This window comes from Parasteatoda tepidariorum, chromosome 4, assembly GCF_982258835.1.
Source record: "Parasteatoda tepidariorum strain Cologne lab strain chromosome 4, Ptep-v5.0, whole genome shotgun sequence".
Classification (NCBI taxonomy): domain Eukaryota; kingdom Metazoa; phylum Arthropoda; class Arachnida; order Araneae; family Theridiidae; genus Parasteatoda; species Parasteatoda tepidariorum.
The window spans coordinates 70,903,078-70,926,225 of record NC_141758.1 but is presented as its reverse complement, the minus strand read 5'-3'; the positions used below and the strand labels follow the sequence as shown (position 1 = coordinate 70,926,225).

Genomic DNA, 23,148 nt, shown 5'->3' with positions numbered 1-23,148 from the left:
CTAGTAGTGAAAACATGTGAAGTGGTGCAATAGGTAGAGAGTTCTGTTCTGTGCCTCCTACAGCCTATTTCGATAGCCAATAGTCACCTATTTGCATTGTCGGTAGTCCCGCAGTGGACTGATCGTTAAGACGCGGTTCACAGCAGATCACCGAAGTCAAGCATCACTAGCTACGGTCAGTGTGCGGGTGGGTGACCACTTGGATCAGTCTGCTTAGGGACCGAGGGTGTGCGGTATTGGTCCTCGTTAAACTGTGCTACCGTAAAGTGCTCGACTTCGCGCGCAGGTCGTCGGGCTACCGAAGCGGGGTTGCCATCCCCTCCGCAGAGGATCAAAATTGTGATGTCATGTCTTCGGATCATCCTCCGGGATGTTTCCCAGACCGTCGTCAATGGCCCATTGTGCAGCTCTAGTGCGACGTAAATTAACAACAACAACAACAGCATTGTCGGTAAAAAATATTAATAGAAAAATGTAATTTTAAACCTTGCAAGTAACTTAATGAAAGTCAAAAGGAATTAAAAAATCATGAAACGATTTTTTTAGAAATTTAAAAAAAGATATTAAAAAATTAAGTAACAAACTAACAATTTAAACACGATTTGGACTCACAAGAAATCGGGACTTCATTTAAGCGAATACGTTACATTATAATTAATAAAGTTGAGATGTCTCTAAGAAGTTTCTACCTGAGGAGTATTGTCCTTCCGCCAAATGTTATGAAGCTTGGAGGCATCAGGTTCCAATCTGGCCCCAACCTTTAGTATCTTTGTGCTATCTGGGCTGACCTTCTATTATGAGTTTTTCAAATTTGTTAGAGCTTAAGCCGTACTTTTAATTGAGCATACAAACCTACATATGTATCTGAATAAATAAATCAGAAGAAAAAGAGCATCTCTCGCCCTTTTTGTTATAATACATTAAGGTAATGAGTTTATGGGCTCGACACCTCATTTTGATAAAGGGTTGTAAGTTATCCAAAATGTGCAGTCCCAATCACATGTAATATGACTACAGGTAATATAACCAATTTTAGTGTAACTTATATTTATTTTATTTTTATTTTAAGTTGTTGTAGTTCATTTACGTCACACTATAGCTGCACAATGGGCTATGCGCGACTGTCTGGGAAACATCCTTGAGGATGATCCGAAGACATGCCATCACAATTTTGATCCTCTGCAGAAAGGATGGCACCCCCGCTTCGGTACCCCGACGACCTGCACGCGAATTTTTATTTTAAGAAAATGTTTATTTAATTTTTTAAAAAATAATTTATTTCATTTCTCTCATTTAAATCGATGGGTAGATACCTTATTTGCATCGCACTAGAGCTTCACAGGGGCCTCCCTGGCCGAGTGGTGTTGCCCACCAAACGCTCTGTTAAGCGTGGAGGTGACGGGTTCGAATCCCGCCGTAACCCTGGATGTATTCTTCGTGATGTTCTTCTCAGTGTTGTGCTATCTGTCCTTCTACTTGACAAAGGTTTATAAGCCTTAATTGAGCACACAAGCCTTCAAATGTATGTTGTACCAATAAACCCTAGGGCTGCACAACGGGCTATAGCAAACGTCTCTCAGGATGATCCAAAGACATACCATCACAATTTCAATCCTCTGCAGAGGGGATGTCTCCCTTGCTTTGGTAGCCTGATGACCTGCGTGCGAAGTTCAGCACTTTACGATATAAAAGTTTAACGAAGACTGATACCTTGCATCTTTGGTCCCTATGCACACTGATCAAAGTGGTCATATACTCGCTTACTGACAGCAGTCAGCGATGCTTGACTGCGATATTCTTCTGGGAATCGTGTCTTTACGATCAGCACTGTAAGCTTCTCTTATTTAGGGGTACATTTTAACAGGTTTATATATACATAGTTTTTTCCACTTTTCATTAGTTGATATTTTATTTACTATTTCTTGTCATTGATATTTCATTAAAAAACTCTTATCATACTTCAAGTTTAAAAAGAAAAACTTTCAATTTCCACGAAAAAAAAATGGCTTCATAATTGTGCTGAAAAAAAAAAAGAAACGAAAAATGTACATAAAAAATTACTCTGTCCAGAATAGAGCATTCGATTTCCCATGTGTTAGATACAAAATAACCCTAATCAAGATTTTGAACAAAGCTCGTAAATAATGATTTCAATGGTTTTAAAAATGATGAATTCAATACCTAAGACAGGGAAGATAGTATTATTGCAAGTCATTTCTAAATGAGAAATTAGATTTTTTTAGTAGATGTAGAATTGTACCAAATATAATCAGAACAGCTTTAAAATGCTCTATAATAAACAATTTTAAATTTAGTTTTTAAGTATCACTGGCAGCTGTCAGTGAGCAGATGGGTGAAAACTTTGATCAGCCTGCGAAGGAACCGAAGGTATGCAACACCTCCAAGGAGAGGTAAGGGCTCTGCTCGGATCAATTTAGTTGCCCGAAGTAACGTACATGAACTATGCTGTGGGGGACTATAAGACCCTACGTTCGGACTACTAAAGGATCGGTTTTCCAGTTTATAGAAACCTGTGCGGAGGCGTCTCTTCTCGGAAATGTTGGGGTGAGTGGTAGAGGTTTTCGCTCAATTGTTCTACGGTAGTAAAGTTCTCAACTTAACTCGTAGATCGGCAATCTATCAAAATACGGAAAACCCCTTTGCAGAGGGTCAAAATTGTGATGACGTTTCTACGGGTCATCCTCAGGAATATTCCCAGATCGACGCCAATAGTTCATTGTGTAGCTCTTCTAGTGCGATGTAAATAAAGTACTACTTCTACTACTTAAATTTAATTTGATATGTATTAAATAATTCAAAAATAAACATACATTTTTCTATTATATGGGGATGAACTAATTTTGTTTTTGAAAAATTTCTTATCCTTATCTTCAGAAATTGTTGAAGAAAGTTTAAAAAAGTGCAAAACAAAATATTATTAATCGTCATCGAAAGAAATCGTTGAAATTAAATTTGACGAAACGAATATCACCAATTCAAAATATTTACGCTTATACGTTACTTTAATTGCTGTTAGAAATAGATAACGTACGTTTTTATTTATTTATTTTTACATTTCCGTTATGATAAGGAGTCAGTTTCTTCAAACATTAAGAAAAAGAAATCAATTTTTATTTTGTTGTTAGTTTAGCCTTTATATTGAAAAAATAATTTTTCTTTCGAACATTTAATGCATGCTTCTCTGTAAATTAGTTTCTGAGTAAACCGCCTCTTTTATATTTTTTAATATGGAAAATTTATTTTTATTTCTGTTATTAGTTAGTTGTAGTGTACACTTTTCTTTTGCATTAAGATGTAAAGATGACAGAGGAAGAAATGTTGATTGGTAAACATTTTATTTCATTGATCAATCAATTTTACAGTTATTATTGGTAGAACTAAATATAAATAAACGAATTATTTAACGTTGTGAAAAATAATGTATTTATGTTCAGTTAATAAAACAACAAATGTAAAGTAATTTTTTTAAAAATTAATTTCAAAAAAATTAATGCTTTTTTAGACTTTAAATCGCTAGTCAACTAATTCTAATTTAGATTATAAAGATAAGAATAAAAGAAAAAAATTCTTTAAAAACTGTTATAATCAATGAATAGACAACCATATAAAAAATGAGAGAAAAGAATTATTTACTCCCCTAAGTATAATTGTAAAGAGTTTTTTTCTTTGTATTTTATGTGATAAATATTAAAATAACTGTTATGTACTTAGCAAATTCTCCAGATTTTTCGTGGGAGATTTTTTTTCAAATAATTAAAGTGGTAATAGACTTCAAATTTAAAAATTAATTTTTTTAAATATTATATATAAGTCAAGTTTTGAATATCATAGAATTAGAAATGCAACATTCAACCCCCCCCCCAAAAAAAAAAACGTAAACATCTGCACAAATTCCTTTACGAGAGACATTTCAAAATAAAAAATAATTATGCTAAAGCGTTTTTATACAGGCTACAAAGAAAATATTTTTATTAAAGCTAAATTTTTTTAAAAATTTTATGAAGTTTATTTTTTTTATAAAGGCTACAAAGTGTATATATAGTTTCTATATGGTTAGTGTATATATATGTTGTTGTCGTAGTCGTAGGTCATTAAAAAATAGGGGGTGCGATTCATGGTCAAAGAATTCGAGTTCTGCCACACCCATACTTCACATATGTTTATAGGGCGGACCCATTCATACATATATTCATTCATCCACAGATCGTAATTTTGATCTGAACCAGAGAAAGATCAATCTCCAATACAGAACCCCCAGAGGTATAAAGTATGGTGTGATATAGAATATACTTGATATGGAATTATCAGAATATACTTCATATGGAATTATCTTTGTTTACCTTTGTTAAACTAAGAAAACCCTAATCCATTCCAGGTTTATCCTCTACAAATTGCCTAAAATTTCATCTGAACCAGCTGGTACACCTCTTGAAGATGGTGAAGCTTACGCTTACATTACATCACAGGATGAAAACAACTGGACATTGTCTCCTCACAAAATAACTTCCCATAAATCCATGTTAGGGCGAACATGGCAAGGATTGAAGAACAAGGAACAGGTAATATTCCTCTAAACTCTTAAAGAAATTGGTTCAATGTACAGTAACGATAATGATACCTTAAACTTATTATATCGCTCAAATTTGCCTTAACCATAATAAAGTGTGTCTGTTGACCTTCAGGTTGAATCGTAGTATCGTTAATTCGTAATAAGAAGGAATAATTCGGATACCAATATGGTTCAAATTAGTGTCGCAAATTTGAACGACCCTTGACACAGAATATTTATGAAAAATATTCTTATAGTTTTTCGTATCATTTTAGGTTTTCATTTCGCATCATTTTAAGTTAAAATAAATGAAAAAATATTATATTTTCAGGTTATTATATTAACAGGTGTTTTTTCTGCGTTAAAGGTAAAATCTTCCAAACACGTTTCATTTCCAAACAATAATTTTTCAGATTTGCACTTATTTGCTGTTATTTAGATCTAAGAGAAACATCAATCCTCATTGAAATGTTCTTATTCATCATTGAAATTTTTTTAATTTGCAAAATTAATTATACATAAATTTTTGAATTTGAATGAAAATTGTTTTTTCTAACTTCTTTTTTTAGATTTTACATTTTAGTACTAATATAATTTCGATAATCTAACAGATTTTTTGGAGTAACTATTATACTGTTTCTTATACTGTTTCTATTAGTATACTGCTTCTCATAACTTAATTAGAATTAGTATTCTGTTTCTTATAATCAAAAAATAGCAAAATATATTTTTACTTGTAATTGGATTGTCAAAAAAAAAATATATATATGTAAAAGAAACACCGGTGTTCAAGTCAAACGATTAGTTCAGCAGCTAAAAAATTTATAAAAGTTTATCTTTTAAATATTATAATTTTTAATATAGAATTTTATAAGTTTTTATGTAATTTTCAGGGCTAAAATATATACGAAAAACTTGGACAAGGGTTAGCTTGAACTTTTCTTGTTTGATTTGTTGTTGATCAATACCATTTTTGAAAACATGGTTTCGAATAGAATTTGGAAGTTCGGAATAACGTTGCAACGATAGATTTTTCAGTATTTACGTCATGTGTATTATTCAATTTTATTTTTTATTTTGTGCAGTACTTAACTTTATTTTGAAACTTTTTGAAACAATTATGAAATTTAATTTTCAACCCCAAAAGAAATTTGTTTTTCTTAGAAGAGGTGCTTTAAATGGTGACTGCTGACGTAATTGTAAACTATGACCCGACTTCTTTTGGCTCGCTTTTAGAGTATTAGTTTTATAATGTTTAGTTTATTTAATTTTATAACCCGCGTTCTACAGTTGACCTATTCGAGTTTAAGGTTGTCTGAGCCCCTGAATTTGAACGTAACTCCAGTTTCACCTCTCAGATTTATCGTATTCTGAGCACAGCTCCCCCCTGTTTTTTTTTCTTTCATAACCAGCGAATGGACGAACCAATTTTGAATTTACAATTATCAATGTTCAACTTCGCAGACATGTAATTTTGAACCCAAACCAACAGACGAAAGAATACGTGTATTAAATATTGGGACAAACTAGTCTTTGTGGAGGACTTTTTGATGAAACTAACCAAAATTTGCGTTATTACACGGAAAGTAAAACCATAAAATCCACCAACCGTTAGCTCAGCAGAAATGGAATTCTAACCCATGATCCGCCTATCACTGAATATATTTTACTTCAATACTGTTGTCTGTGCAAGTCGGAGCAAAATTTCAATCGAACAGCAATCGTAGGGATTTTAACCTGCTTCCTCTGTATTGGGATTCGAGCGTTTTTTCCATTTGGCCATCGCGTAACTAATACTGTTTATGTAATTATTAAAAGCAGCCTAAATAATTAGGTCTTTTATGGTTTGTGCACCTAAAGTGACCCAGTCTGAGCAGTTTCGTTGATCCTCCATACTTTCTCTATTGTTAAGGTTGTGGGTTCAAAACCCAACGAAATCCTCGATGTATTTTTGCCGCGTTCTTCTCTAATTTGTTATGTTCTTCATCTTGACAAGGGCACATAAGCCGTGCTTTGTAATGGACACACATGCCAGCATATGCATGCAAACAATAAATTGTATAGTTTATTGTTATGTCCGTTTTATTGCACGAAGAATTATTTTGCATTTAATATGGTAGTTTTTTGTTGTACCAGGAAAGGATATAAATACACCAAAAATATTGTTTTCATCGAAGCTATTTATTTTACAAACCAGCGTATGGTCTGAGGTTTGTCGAAAATCATATTTTCTTGCAGACAAGAATACCACCAAAAATTCATATTAAAGTTGTTTTAGAACCTTTTGTTTAATATTTAATTAATTCTTTTCAAAAGAAGTGAACAAAATTTCAACAAAATTAGTTTCTGTCTATTGCGAAGGAAACTTTTTTACAAAGGTTTTCAACAGCTAAATTTTCAAAATTTTTCGATAAAAATTTCGTAAATTATAATTAAAATTACTTCCTTTGTATGCAGAAATTTAATATTTTTTTGTAAATAAATAAAAATTTTTTTCCTGTCACTTTAAACTTCAACAAATGGTATTTCTTATATTTTTTAATTTAAAAATTGACTTTTGTTTCTTCCTATGACAAATTTTTACTGAAATTTTTCCTACTTTGTGTAATTAACGATAACTTTTATTTCTACCTATTAAGAATTACTAATAACTTACCTTTTTAATGAAAATACATTACAGACGGCAACCTATTTATTCTATAATGACGACTCACCAGAAAATTTCAAAGGCTCAGCTGTTGGGCATTTAAAAGGTTTGTTTTCTCTTATTAAGATTATGAAAAAGAAATTAAGTAACATTATTAAAGAAAGTTCTTATTTATTATAAGGTTTTCTTGCATTTGATAACCGGAATGGGTACTGGCTAAGTCATAGCATTCCAAGATTCGGCCGAATGCATAGTTACGAGTATCCCGAAACTGCAGTTACAAACGGGCAGCACGCAATTTGTATAACTTTTAATGTTGCTGCACTGAAAAAGATAAGTGAGTATAGAATTTTAAAACCTTATTTGTCAAGCATACAGTTATTGTGTCGTTTTATTTAAATTTATTGACGTTTCTTTCGTCTCCATTTTTATTTTAAATAATAATCAAATGTGTTAGTTTTACAGGCAGATAAAGATAAGTTGCATTTTTAAATTTTTTATATTTTGAAACATTAAAAAAGTGGTGGAAAAAGTTTCTGACAAAATGAAGTTACAAAATATTTTTAGTGAAAAGGCATACAATTGCGGTTTAATTTCTTTAATTTTCTTCTTTAATACATCTTAGTTTTAAAAACAAAAAAAAAACATGTTATTTCTTAAATTTTATTGAAAAGGCATACAATTGCGGTTTAATTTCTTTTATTTTCTACTTTAATAAATCTTAAATTTATAAAAAAAAAAAAAAAAAAAACTATTCACCATGCCCTATCAGATATTTGTTTTTAACTTTTAAATTAATTAACTTTCTTAAAATTTTCCAATTATTTTTAAAATTTTTCTTTTATTGTATCGTAACCAATTCTACTAAAATGTTGAGATTCTTCTGGGTTTTAGCTCTAGATTCTTATTTTAGCTTGCTGATTATTTTTCATATTTCTCTGATAGTTGCAAACGTCTATATATTTTCCATACGATTATTTTTGCATTTAAAGTGGAGGATATATTTGTACCTTTTTATTTAAATATTGGATTTATTAACGCAATTTAAAATGATTTTAACCACCTCTACGCCTGAATAAGTTAAATATGTTTCTTTTGAAAATAAATGTGATAGTTAAAATGAGAAACTTTCCACCAAACTCTATCAAATATTTGCAAATACTTTTTTCAATTTTTTTTTCTAGTGGCTTATTGTTGTCTCACAAATCACAACAAATTCTCCGGAAAGTCTGCGGTGGTGATTTTCAGCTCTTGATTCTTTTTCTAGAGTGTTATTCGTTTTTCGTTTTCCTCTGATAGCTGCTAATTTTTACATATATCCCGTAAGACTATTTTCCTACTTAAAGATTATTTTCCTATATCTTCCATCGTGTTTCTTTTGTTAGGTAGAATCATCAAAGAAGGCAGTATTACTCTGAGCGCCAATGAGTGAGTTAGTCTGGTCTAAGCTCAATTATGTTATGATTTTCGAATTTTCTGAATAAAAATTAAGTTCAATTTTAGTGATTTTAATAAGACCATGAAAATCGAAACACAGTTATCACAGGCACATATAAATTTTTAGATATAATTACAATTGGATACAAATGCTTTAATAATTGACCCAAATGATGTGAACGATCAGAACAAAAAGCTACTATTATTGAATTACACTCGTATTTTCATAAGTGAGAGTTAACACTTAGTAAATTCTCTCTTACAAATTAGTTAGTTTGTAGATTGAAGTTCTTCAACGAAATACAAATGAACTTAATGCAAATAACATTGACCGCATTGGTAATGACCGCACTTAATCTATATTTAAGAATCCTTGTCGGAAAATAAGGAAAAAAATAGATACGTATTTAATATAGCAAATTTATATTCAAGCAAAGAAGAAAAAAAAGCTATCGAACTTTAATATATCACCACCTAGTAAAAAGAACTGATAATATCAAGACCTGTTGGGAATTTTGGAGCAAACAGAAAATTTGAAAAGCGATTCTTAGAGGAAATACCTCCAACTATTATCAATTAACTTGCCCTAGTAACAAAATAAATCATAAAGGAAAAAAAATATCGTTTGCTTTATAAAATCTTAGCGTTTCCAATCATGGTTTGGGTACATAAAGAGGAGAGACAATAATTACGGCTTGAAAAAGATCATCAACTGGACAGCTATGAGAACCAAGCCCAGAGACCACACAAGAAAAAGGTGGAAGGACGACGTTTTTGACGTCTTGGAAGTAATAAAAATCAGTTGGTGGAAGGAGAAGTAAAAACAGAGGGCTGTGGGGAATAGAATTGTGGAGCAAGCCTGGGCTTACCAAGAGCTGTAGAGCAAAATAACTCATGTAAGCAAAAAGATGAAGTAGCAAAATAACTCATGCTCTCCTCGGACCAATATTCACTGATGTTTTCTGAATAAGCGCTTAAGGGACCATTACTTTTACAAATATTCTTCCTACATAAAATTGTCATTTTCATCCAATATTTTATAGCCATTATTCAGCTAATATAGGAATTATATAGATTTGTTCTATCCTGCCTATATTTTTAATGAATAATGCATTCATCAAGTGCTACTTCTAGAAATATTTTTAGCTACTATTTAGCCAATGAACTTATCTAGAACTTCCTGATCCAGTTTTTAGTTTTAGCCATTATTCAGTTAGGATCGGACAAATATCTGATTCATCCGATATTTTAAAGCTGTCATACGACCTATTTGGTCCTATATATATGATCCTGTTTTGCTTGATTCAGCCAACAATTTTGGCCACTGTAGGCAATATGTAGAATTGCCCAATTCCGCCTCTATATTTAACCACTATTTAGCCAAGATGGGACCTGTATACGAAACAATGCTTACATGTTTTTTCTCTAACCTTCTTTACTAGCGATTTTACAGATTTCCAGAGATGCCAACTTGCTCCGGACAGCAAATATATATTTTAAAGTGCTAGTTTATCAATTGTGATTCTTGGTTTAATAAATTCAATTTAGTACATTTTTATTCACCATTGTTTCTAAATAATTCGTAGACTTATATAATTTACCAGTTTACAGTACTTATGTCATGCTATACCTCTTAAAAAGCAAGTTAAAATAGTCAAATATTTGCAAAATTTACTTTGAAATTATTTACCGCTTTTTTAATTATTTTGGCGCGTTTTGAGCAGTTGGCATCTCTGGATTTCGATGAGAATAGTTTCTTCCTCGCTGAAGTAATTATTTCAGACTTCTTATTCGGTTATTATTTTTATCTAGTTCTTGATAAGGAATCTAAAAACATATTGTAAGGGTCGATTTTTACGATAATCACTGTTTATAAGTTTTTTTACACATAATCATGTTTATTTTAACTTGAATTTTAGGTAAACACTTGTTGTACGCTCATCCAAATATTTATTTACGAAGTCTCAGTGATGTAGTTAGTTTAAAACTGGACCAGGAATCTAGATCACTTTTTACGGATAAACCAGCTTTTATTCGATCTGGAGATCTCACAAACGTGGAAGGATTGAATAGTATTGGAGGTCAAAGTTTTCTTAGTTTTGCTAAAGACAACCAATTTTCAGGAGGTAGGACTAACATAATTTGATTTATCTATAACAAAGTAAAGCACTAATTAGAATGTGTGTTGCCTTTAACCGATGAAATAGCTTTCCTCGTGTTGGCAACAGAAAACTGAAATAAACTGAGCTATCCCTTATGAAAAAATCGAGGTATAAATGAGGTATAAACGAGGTATATTTTAAAGGTATAAAGAAGGTTGTTATTTAAATACGTCGTTAAGGTTGAAAAGGGTGCAAATGAATACCTCAAATTCAACCTCAAATATACCTTAAATATACCTCCAGAGGTATATTTCAACCTGAGGTGTTTAATTTTATATCTGTGTAGAGGTAGATATTTACTACTTTAAAGTGTTTAATTTTCAACTTTAGGTTATTACATATCAGCCTGAAGTATATTTTTTTATACTTGTGGAAGTATTTATTCAACAACCTAAGGTGTGTCATTTTACACTTCAGCTTATTATAAATCTACCTCAGGTGTATTTTGTTCGACTTCAGGTAATTGTTTTCAAACCTCAGGTACATAATTTTATGCTTGTAGAGGTATATATTTATCAACCTGTGGTGTGTCGTTTTACACTTTTGGCTGTTATAAATCAACCTCAGGTGTATTTTGTTCTTCCTCAAGTAATTATTTTTCAACCTCAGGTATATAATTTTATGCTTGTAGAGGTATATATTTATCAACCTGTGGTGTGTCGTTTTACACTTTTGGTTGTTATAAATCATCCTGAAGTGCATTTTCAACACTTGGAAAGGTTATTTTTTATTAGTGCCATGTGTTCCATATTCTACCTTAAGCTATTATTTCGTAACCTCAAGTATATATTTTTGTATTTTTAGAAGTATTAATTTATCAACCAAAGATGCGACATTTTACACTATAGGCTTATGTAGCTCAACCTAAATTTTTTTTTTTTTTTAGCACTTACGAAGGTGAGGTGTTATACGGACCACCTAGTTTATTAATTTTTAGACTCACTATATAAAAAATATAATATATATAAGGATATTATATATATTATATGAAGAATAATGTATATCATTACATTTTTTTCACTAGTAGAGATCATTTATCAACCTGAAATTTTTAATATTACACCTTCGGCAGTAATTGCTTCTTTTGTTAAGCTATTAAAGAATGTTTCAGATGCATAATTCTTCTATAATTTTAATAAATTGAATTAAATCATCTTAAAATAACACTTATCTAAATTCTAGTTAGTGAAAATTATTTATGGGAACTCATACTCGTATTTTTAGATGACAGTTGTCTAAGGTGCTTTGAATTCCAAGCTATAAAACTACAAATTTAAATAATTAGTCTGCTGAAATTCAAATTACTTTTATTTAAAACTAAAATTTAATTTTTTTACAAACCAACAAAATTATTTTATATACTGTTTCCATTTACATGTTGAAACTTGTAATTATTGGAACCTAAAAGAAAAAAAAATATGAATTAGTAAGAAAGTCATATTTCCAGTAATAGTGGCAGGTTTTAAAATATTAGAATTTTTTAATTATTTAAATTAACTGGATGAAATTAATTTTCTTTTTCAGATAAATAGTATTACTCTTCGGCCATTTCTATTCAATCCTCGTAGCTAAAAAGCATGACATGTATCACAGCAACAAAATAAAATACACTGAAGACAGTATTACCATTAACAACATTTACAGAAATTCAAATATATACACTATCTGGCCATTAATGACCGGACACCCCTCATTTCGGATACATGAGGTGCTAGTATCAAGTCAGTAGGGCGTAGGGCCACCACGCGCCTAAATCACAGCTTTAACCCTTCTAGGAAGGCTATCCACTAGGCGTTGGTACACGGCGGCAGGTATTGCCCGCCATTCCTCCTGTAACATAGCGAAGAGTTGAGTGGTGGTTTTGGGGCATTGTGGTCTGGCCCTCAACCGGCACTCCAACTCATCCCAGAAATGCTCAATTGGATTGATGTCGGGACTTTGGGATGGCCAGTCAAGCTCTTGCACCTCCATTTCATCAAACCAGTCCGTGATGGCATGTGCTTTATGAATGGCAGCGTTACATACACTATCTGGCCATTAATGACCGGACACCCCTCATTTCGGATACATGAGGTGCTAGTATCAAGTCAGTAGGGCGTAGGGCCACCACGCGCCTAAATCACAGCTTTAACCCTTCTAGGAAGGCTATCCACTAGGCGTTGGTACACGGCGGCAGGTATTGCCCGCCATTCCTCCTGTAACATAGCGAAGAGTTGAGTGGTGGTTTTGGGGCATTGTGGTCTGGCCCTCAACCGGCACTCCAACTCATCCCAGAAATGCTCAATTGGATTGATGTCGGGACTTTGGGATGGCCAGTCAAGCTCTTGCACCTCCATTTCATCAAACCAGTCCGTGATGGCATGTGCTTTATGAATGGCAGCGTTATCGTGTTGAAATACAAACGGGCCATTACCGAACTGTTGCAACAGGGTGGGAAGCGCCGAATTGTCCAGGATGTCTCTATACCCTTCTGCGTTCAGGGTTCCACGCACTAACAGCAAGGCTCCAAGGCCAAACCATGAGAAACAGGACCAAACCATAATTCCTCCACCGCCGAACTTCACAATGGGGACAATGCACTCCGGTAGGTACCATTTTCCGGGCATTCGCCAGGTCCACACTCGTCCATCAGAGTGTCACAACATGTAGCGTGACTCATCACTCCACATAACGCTTTTCCATTGCTCTTCTGTCCACTGGCGACGTGCTCTGCACCACTGAAATCGGTGGCGGGCGTTTGATGGAGAGATGTTTGGCTTATGTGCTGCTGCTCGTTCATGGAATCCTTGTGCAGTCAGCTCCCGACGAATGGTACGTGCACTGGCAACACTGCCAGATGCAGCCTGGAAGTTGGTAGCGACAGTGTCCAACGACATTCGTCGGTTTGCCTTCATTACACGTCGAAGAGATCGTCGATCCCTGTCGGACATTATTTTGGGCTTGCCGGGTCGGGACTGCGGTTTTTCACTCCCTCTCGTTCCCATTTCAATACGACGTCACCAACTGTTGACCGTGGTATCTGAAACTTGTCGGAGATGGCACGTATGGAATGACCAAATCGGTGGGCGCCTATGATCATGCCCCTTTCCGCCTCATTCAGCTCTCGTCGTCCACTCATTTTCACTGTTAACGCTCGTATGGCCGTTGCCTGCTTGCGAGTGGTCCTTCCCCCACCACAGGTTCCGTATTTATTCCACCAAGACGAGTCCACCTGCCGTTCAAGGGGTGTCCGGTCATTAATGGCTAGATAGTGTAATTCCAATCTTATAATACAATTTTAACGCCTTTTATTTTTCAATATATCTGGTAATATTATGGTACTTGTAAGTTTAATAATTAGATTTTTTTTCTTTTTTTTTACAAATCTTTAAACTCAATAAACCTATATATTTTTAAACTTTTTGTCAGACTTCATGAAACTAATAGCTTTTTTTTAAATTTTTGACGCTGATTCTGAAAAGGACTTACGTTATTGTCAATCACATCAGAGTTTCTTAAAAAATAGTTATTTTAATATTTTTTAATCAATGTAATCAAGAATCAACAATCGTTTAATAAATTAAAATTTTAAAGTTATGTACCAATTTTTATTCTTTTTTTACACTCAATCGAATAGAACAAATTATAAGCTGATAAGGAGCATTTGTTTTAAATTTGTGAATAAGTTTATGTGAGGAAAATGCCTAAGAGAGAATGATTTGAAATAATACTTTTAAAATAAGTTGAGTATAATATCTCCGATATAACTTGTAATACCGAGCAGAATAAAACTAATAGTTAATTGTTATAAACACTTGTTTAAATATAAATACACATCCCATAGGATGAAATTCAAAATAATGCATATTACTTTCAACAATAAATGTTTTTATGTGCAATTGATTTTATTCAATTCAGGATTATAATTGCATACTATACTGACATATTTCTAAAAAATGTAAGATTTCCAAAATTCGCATATTTTTGAAGTAGTGAACCATGCATAAAAATGCTAATAACCTTGAAACAATATGTCATATAAACTTGAAATCGGATTCAATTTAATTCTGTTCAATATTCTAATAAGTAATAACAATCTACTTAGTAAAAAATTGACGTGGGTAATTTGCGAAAAAATAACATTTAGTGAAAATAGCAGCTTTGATATCAAACATGAAGAAGTGAGCTAGTACAGTTGATAGTTTTCAATTTTTAAATATCTAGCAAACTATTGTTATCAACAATTACATAAATTCTGTAGTTTATTAGGAGAGATTACTTTTTCTTTCAGGTATTCATTCAGAACTATTTCCTCGGGGAAGGCTGAGCAGTAACTTGCTAGTCTCCTCTTCTGCGCCGCTCCGCATGTGCTATTTACAGCCTAAATCATCTCAGCAATATCAGGGAACTGTGGATAAGCTCTAAATATATATATATATATATATATATATATATATATATATATATATATATATATATATATATATATATATATATATATATATATATTAATCCACGTGCATATTGCTAAGTTAAAACATATACATTCAAGCAAAATAAAAAGAATAGTTCTATCTGAATAAATTACAAACAATAAAATATACTGTGCATAACCTGCTGTAACGATTCACCAGTAACGTTACCCTAAACAGCGACGAGAAATATTTCGATTATTCCCTCTTAATGCTAAGCCTACAACGATAGCCTAATATCCTCCAACTTAAATTATTTAAGATCAGGATACGTCGTTAAAACAAAAATAATAAAATTTAAGTTCGAAAATTGAAGCATATTTGATTAAAAGTGATAAAACTAAATCAATAAATGTCAAGCACACTTACCGAATTCCGAATAGACTTTCGATTGTCAACACACACGCCATTAGCCGGCTCGCATGGAACTCTGGGAAGTGAGCTAGTTAATATGAAGTGTACTTTAAACAACCTTAAAACAAGCTTAGGTATAAATAAAATGACTTCATACACCTTAATAAATACCTCACTCTCTTTAGTTGAAATAAGGTATATTTTTTTATACCTCGTAAATACCTCACTATTGTTAGTTGAAATAAGGTTGATTTTTTTATACCTCGTAAATACCTCTTTTGTTACAAGTGTAAGAAAAACAACCTGGTATACCTTGGAAACTACCTCATCAGTCTGGTTGATATGAAGTGATTTTAAAACAACCTCAAAATAAGCTTAGGTATAAATAAAATGACTTCATATACCTCAATAAATACCTCACTCTCTTTAGTTGAAATAAAGTTAATTTTTTTATACCTCATAAATACCTCTTTTGTTACAAGTGTTAGAAAAACAACCTGGTATACCTTAAAAATCACCTTATCAGTCTGGTTGATACGAAGTGGATTTAAAACAACCTCAAAATAAGCTTAGGTGTAAATAAAATGACTCCATATACCTCAATAAATACCTCACTCTCCTTAGTTGAAGCAAGGTAAAAATTTTTATACCTCAAAAATACCTCTTTTGTTACAAGAGTAAGAAAATAAACTTGGTATACCTCAAAAATCACCTTATCAGTCTGGTTGATTTGAAGTGAATTTTAAACAGCCTCAAAATAAGCTGAAGTGTATATAAAACAACCTCGTACACCTTAATTACAACTTTTACGAGGTATAATTTTTATTGCTGTTTTCTCTGCAACCTTAAATATACCTCAAATATACCTCAAATCAACCTTAATACCTCAAAAATACCTCAAATCAACCTTAAATATACCTTAAATTTTCGTAAGGGATAAGTTGGACAGGAATAAAAGTTTAAGAACGGATCGTTTATATAAACCAATAAAAGTTTCTATTTTTTGTTTTAATTATGCTTGTAATTTTTTACGCAGGTAACATAATTATTTAGAGGGCTGTATTTTAGTTTTGTTAGAGCATTTTTAGTTCAGAGTTATATTTTTAATCAGAGCTGAGGAAATTGTAGTCTAAAAGTTTGTCCTCAACTCCTTACTTTCCTGAGCACTCAAATCTGACCTATTATAGACTATTAAAATGTTCCTCAAATCGTAGAAAAATTGTAATAATAATAATAATAATTTTAAAATGAATTTTAAGAGTTTATTTCGCGACATTTCAGGTTAGACACACATGCGTCACGTCATTTGCAGGTATCCAATTAAATCTGATTTAAGTCACATGTTATAGGCATAATCACTTCGTCTCGAGTTGTAAGTACCCAATTATGTATATAGGAAAATTCCATGAATTGTTTGCTTCAAATATAATATACAGTATTAAAACGCATGTAAATCAAAATGTAATTATTAGAATATATGAATTTTTTTCCCAATGCCCGCCTGGGGAATGATATCGCCCCGATATCATTCCCCAGGGCAGATTTGTTGGCCACTTTTTAAGGGGCACCATATTAGGTGGGCCAACGTTGCTCCCATAGTAAGGACAGATATAGAGAAAGAACGAACATCCATTCCTTTCCCGTGATTCGAACCCATAACTTTTCTGATACAAGGTCAGCTCCCTGAACCTTACATAGGACGGTCGGCAAAATATAAGAATAGAATTGAATGCTTATAAATTCTATTTTTGTACTGAATGTAAATTGTGCCTCTTTTTAAAATCGTCTCTTATATTTTTCAATGTGACAAAAAATTGTTGCTCTAAATATTGATTTTTTGTTGTTCGAAACTCAGAAGTATACATAAATTTGCTTGAAAGTTCTTAAAGTGTTTGGCATTTGTCTTTTTGCCCTGATCCCTTCTTACTTGTATATAGCTTGTTTAATGGAGGTAAAGAAAACTATACAGTGTCTGCTTTTTTTGTAGACATTTTGTTGCGTTTAAGATACTTTTGCGTTAACGGTCATTGTTTCGATTCAATAGTATTTAAATAGATATTATTTGTAGAACTTTCAACAAATACTTTAGTTCTACATATTACTTCCATTTTGATGTAGCTTACTATTTTGTATCGAACTTGTGGCGCCCCATCTTAATTTATTTATTTTATTTTTTCTAATTTTTTTAACACTATTACTTAACCATACCTGCCAACATTCACTCTTTTCGAGAACAGATTTTTCAAGTGGTAGTAAAACAATTACCGAAAAACTATCTTCCTCAAAAATATATTTGTATTTTAATCGGGTTGAAATTCGCTATCGTAAGGACTAATATGCTTTTATATATTTGTTGCAATTATTTATATGTGGTGGTTGTCAAACTCATTTATAATTATTATTATAATTTAAAAAATTTAGCGGAATAACATGAATTTCGCTACCACTTTAAATATGGAAATAAAATCTTCCCGGAAAACCGGAAGAGTTGGCAGCTATGCTTAACGTATGGTACAAAATTCATTTGCAGTTGGGACTTATCACTGCTTCAATATAAGTCATTCAATAAGCTGTTCTTAGAATAGCCGAAAATTCTGAATATATATTACTGGTTAATGCTGTAATTATTTTGCAGATTTATATAGTGATATCATTGCACCTGGTATAAAGTCATCTTTATATGCTGAAACATGGCGCCGTGGAGCAGGAACGAATTTGAAACCAGCATGCCAAACTGATTACAAAATCATTGATATTGTGGCTATCAACATGACTGCTAATGATAGAGGGAAAAATAAGAACATTTATTTCAAATCTACAGAAGATCACAGTAAATGGGCGGTTTCTATTGAGCGTGGAAACAACTGGGTTTGCATGGCTGATATGAATAGAATGGTATGTTTTTGATGATTAAAACTATTCATGTCATCTAATTCATTGTGAATAGCATTCTACAGAATTTATGTATCAGCATTTTTAGAGTTACGAGGAGTAATTTAGAGGTATGACTGAAAACTTTATTTTGAATCTCTTTTTAAAAAATAACTGGTACAGTCTCAATAGAACTTTTAAACAACATAGAAAAATTATATGTTCAATTAACAACATGATTCATGTTACTGTTTATCTGCTATCAACATGGAATGGCGTAAAAGGAAGAAAATATTTTTAGCTGCTACTAAATTTTGTTTTTCAATGTTCATTAAGGCTTCTGTCAAGTTGAAAATAAATATAATAATTTAAAAAATTGTAAAAACAATTTAAGAAGAAAAAAAACTTTTTAAGGTATATAGGGCTAATCAATTGGAGTGAAAGTCCTGTGCAAAATGATTAAATGAGCAACTTTTATCGAGTACTTTAAGAAATTAGGTGATTCCTAGATTGAGGTACCATTAAAATTTCACATAGGTTTTTTGGTAAAATTTTACAATTAGGAGCCCCTTTTATTTTTTTGATATTTTATCTTCTTAAAATTACAAAAAAAAAAGAAAAACTTAAGCGAAATTTTCCAAAAAAAGAAGGAAGAAAAAAGAAAAAACAGAAAAGCAAATGGAAGATTTTACATACAGTTAAAGCTCTAAGGTATGCAGCTCAACCCAAGCCGCACCAGATTCATCACTTTCACCGTTGTTTTTATGAATCCGAATAAGAATCTTTTTATGAATTCACATTTAGTGCTAAGTGGTACTAAGATATATCAGGCACGCATATAACAGATATATTGATTATTTTCATGCGTCATGAGCTGGAGAAAAAAACCGTTCACCCTATCATGAAACTTTTTCAAAGTTCAAAAAATAAATCGTATTAGCTCAAAGGAATTATGTTTTGGACACCAGAAAAAACTAATATTTAAAATAACTTTTAAGTATTCATGTCTTTTTATAAATTTTTAAAAAAAAACGCGTTTAAAAAGTTTGTAGCTCGTAACATATGCCTATTTTATTTTAGAGACCGTCTTGCAAATTGTTGCTTATGTCAAGAAGAAAAGTGACAGTCTTATTTAATTATTTGTTAATTAATTTATTTACGCTCAAAATATATTTTAGTTGATGTATCGGCTTTTTTCCTTATGTAATTTTTAATATTCATAATTTCATATATTTTTTAACTGTTTTGCATTGCTTCGATATATTGGCTCAGCGTGATAATGAACCAAGCCTACTAGCTGTAACGTAAACACGACATCTCGTTTAAAATGTTATCGCTAAATAATATATTAGGGGGCCAATTAAATTTCCAAGTTTTGTCATCTTAAATTCTATAATTTTACCAATTACACTGGGGAGAAATTTTTTTGCATTTATACAAATACTGTATCTTGCCGAATTCTAGAGAGGGGATTTCAAATCTAAATTTAGTTTATCTTTGAAAACTATTTTACTATTTTAAAACTATTACTATTTTAAACAATATGTTAAAACCATTCTAAGCTATTTATTAAAAAATTGTTACAGCTATTTTTTTTATAAATAGCATTTTAAGTCTATGTTTTAACTAAATGTATAGGTTAAAAGTGTTATGTATAACAGAGGGCCACGTAAATTCAACTTCTAGAGGAGTTAGGACGCACCATCAGGATTAAAATTTCAGAGGAACCCTTGTCTGAAAATGTCACTCTAAGCGGCTTGGGGTGCTTCTATATTACTAACTGTTTCTTCGCGCGCTTCTGAACATTTCAATGTAGGGTAGCGATCCTAGTCGAATACGACGATCTTTTTTGGCATGGATTCCTATGCAATTTTAATCCTGATGATGTGCTCCAACTCTATACAAATAAATTGTAATCTATAAAAATTTTTGCCTCATTTTTAAAGAATGTAATTATACATGACAAAATAAAAAAATTGAGCAAAATCGGTTGAGTAGTTCAGGAGAAATTGAATTTCAAAAATTTCAGATATTTAAAATCCGATTTCTCAGAAACTATTCAACCGACTTCGCTCAAAGTTTTTATTTTGCCTTGTAAAATAAAATTCCCTAAAACGATGCTAAAAAAATTGTACCTCACAATAAAAGTTTTTTTGCCCATTATTTAATGAAATAATGAAAAAATAATAAATAGTTACTAAAAGTTTTATTTTACAAGAAATTATTTTGGATAAACGAGTTTTATAATTGAGGGCAAATTTTTTTAAATTTGTTTAAAAAGTTCTTGAGATATAGCGAAATACGCAAAAAGTAAAATTAAAATTAAGGATTTCTGGAGAGCTCTCCTGACCATAATACGAGGGTTGCTATTTATATTTCTGGCCTAATAATGAAAAAACAAATATGTAGGATCGAAATTGGTTTTATTGTTTTTCAAAATATTCTCCATGATGATCAATACACTTTTGCATGCGTTTGAACCAATTTTCAAAGCACTTTTTCCAGTCCGATTGAGGTAACTCCAAAACATGCGTTTTGAATGCATCAAACGCTTCTTCGGGGATCGAAAATCGTTGTCCACGTAATTTATTTTTGATGTGTGGGAATAAGAAGAAGTCATTGGGTGCCAAATCAGGGCTGTACGGCGGATGACCCATCAGTTCGATCTTTCGCTCCGTCAGAAATGCCTTTGTTTGAGTCGATGTGTGAGAGCTCGCATTGTCATGATGAAGAATGATTCGCCTGTTCTTCTGCTTTTTTCGAATTTCTCCGATGACTTCTGGCAAACAAATGGTCGTCTACCATTCAGAACTGACCGTCTTGCGTTGCTCTAACGCCACTGTTGCCACATGACCGTTAATGCCGAAGAAACAGGCAATCATTTGTTTCGATGTGCTTCTTCCTCGAACAACTTTTATTAGTTTTGCCTCGTCTTGGAAGACCCATATAGTTGATTGCTGTTTTATTTCCGGCTCATATGCATAGATCCATGATTCGTCACCTGTATAGATGTTATACACAGCCTTTGATGTATGTACCTTGAACGTATTTTTCCAACATTTCCTTGCACCAATCGACACGAGCCTTTTTTTGAGCGTTTGTCAGATTATGCGGGATCCAACGCGAACAAATTTTTTTTACGCTCAAATGTTCATGCAATATTTTATTGATGCTAGTCATACTAATGTCCAAAAACGCCTCTATCTCACAGTATGTCACATGACGATCTTGCTTTATCAGTTCACGCACAGCATCGATCTTTTCTGGCACAGCAACGTATTTTGGACGACCTGCACGGGATTCGTCCTGGATCGAACATCGACCACGATTAAATTCGTTATACCAATTTTTTACAGTGCTGTAGGATGGCGCTTTATCGCTGAATAAAGAATTAAGTTCACCGAAGCATTCTTGTCTTGACAATCCGCGTCGAAAGTTAGGAAAAATAATGCTACGAAAATGTTCACGATTCAATTCCATTTTTTGAAAGAGAAGAACTTTTCAATTTACTGTCAACAACTCAAATGAAGCTAAAATGGTAAATCGTCTGCTGAATTTATGTTTAAAAATATCAAACTTTCGATTAAAATCATCTGCGGTCGCCTAGCAACACTTACTGTTGCCACGGCCAGAAATATAAATAGCAACCCTCGTATAGGGACCATATATCCCAGATTGCGGCTACCCCCGTATTTTTGGGAAATCAGAAATTTCAGAAATCTGAATCTGTGGAAAAAAAGGTATGTTTGTTTATTCATAGCAAGTACGTTTTTGTGCCTGGTTTCGTGACTTAAAATATTGTATGCACTTATTAATTAGCATATTTAAGGTCATTACCTCGAGCCATTAAGATGGAATCCTAGAACGTGAAGAGGTAATAATTAGATTAAAAGTTAATCAGGGTGGTCTGCTTTTTTTGCGTACTGTATATCTCAATAAAAAATAGCTGTAGTTTTAGAAACAAGACTAATTTGAAAGTTAAAATCCACACACACGAATTAGGTATAGTATAAAGATAAAGTATTTGATAAAAAGATAAAGTATTTGTATAAATGCAATAAAATCCCCCCCCCCAGTTTTATTAATAGTCTAAATCAATGAAAAACAAATTCGTTTAATTATATCCATATAGATTTAGATTACAATTAATCTTTATGAAATATTAATATCAATATTTTATTTGTAGGCATCTCAGCAGAGAAGAGGTGGTGGTGCTCTTTGCTTTAAATCTTCATATGCTTCGAATGCTTTTAAAAATATCATTGCTGAAACTGATCAATGTCCCATCTGAATATTAATGTTATTAAAGAATAAGCTGATTTCATTTAACTATCATTATATTAAAAAATATTACTGAATCTTGAATCATGTTTATAAGTGCTAATAAAATGTGTTGAACTCAGAGATCTGCATATCATAATTGGATTGAAGAAATATTTGTCATTTGTCTCGTAGGATAAATATATCATTGCATCTGAATTGCTCTGTACAATAACATCTTTGCTTACCTTGTTACTGCACCGAGCCCTTTATTTGCTGTTATTGAAACAAAATAAGAAATAAAATAATTTAAAGTGATTGGAACCAATTTTTTGTGACTAACTTATGTTTTTTTCTTTAACGAATATTAATATAATAAATATCAATAATATATCA

General features: G+C 32.1%; 1 protein-coding gene across 1 annotated transcript; it reads left to right on the top strand.

The window, feature by feature from the left end:
- Positions 1–2,586: 2,586 nt before the first annotated feature.
- LOC107449075 (deoxyribonuclease-2-beta) lies at positions 2,587–22,896 on the top strand. Its single transcript, XM_071181802.2, has 7 exons — positions 2,587–2,760; positions 4,397–4,580; positions 7,251–7,323; positions 7,399–7,554; positions 10,574–10,780; positions 18,257–18,516; positions 22,679–22,896. Coding segments are annotated over exons 1-7 (987 nt in total). The 5' UTR covers positions 2,587–2,758; the 3' UTR covers positions 22,784–22,896.
- Positions 22,897–23,148: the final 252 nt, after the last annotated feature.

Excerpts from the sequence above, each read along its gene's own strand:
- LOC107449075 (XM_071181802.2), top strand. Across the intron at positions 7,555-10,573 it reads TGCTGCACTGAAAAAGATAA|GTAAACACTTGTTGTACGCT; the intron begins GTGAGTATAGAA and ends CTTGAATTTTAG. Across the intron at positions 10,781-18,256 it reads AGACAACCAATTTTCAGGAG|ATTTATATAGTGATATCATT; the intron begins GTAGGACTAACA and ends ATTATTTTGCAG.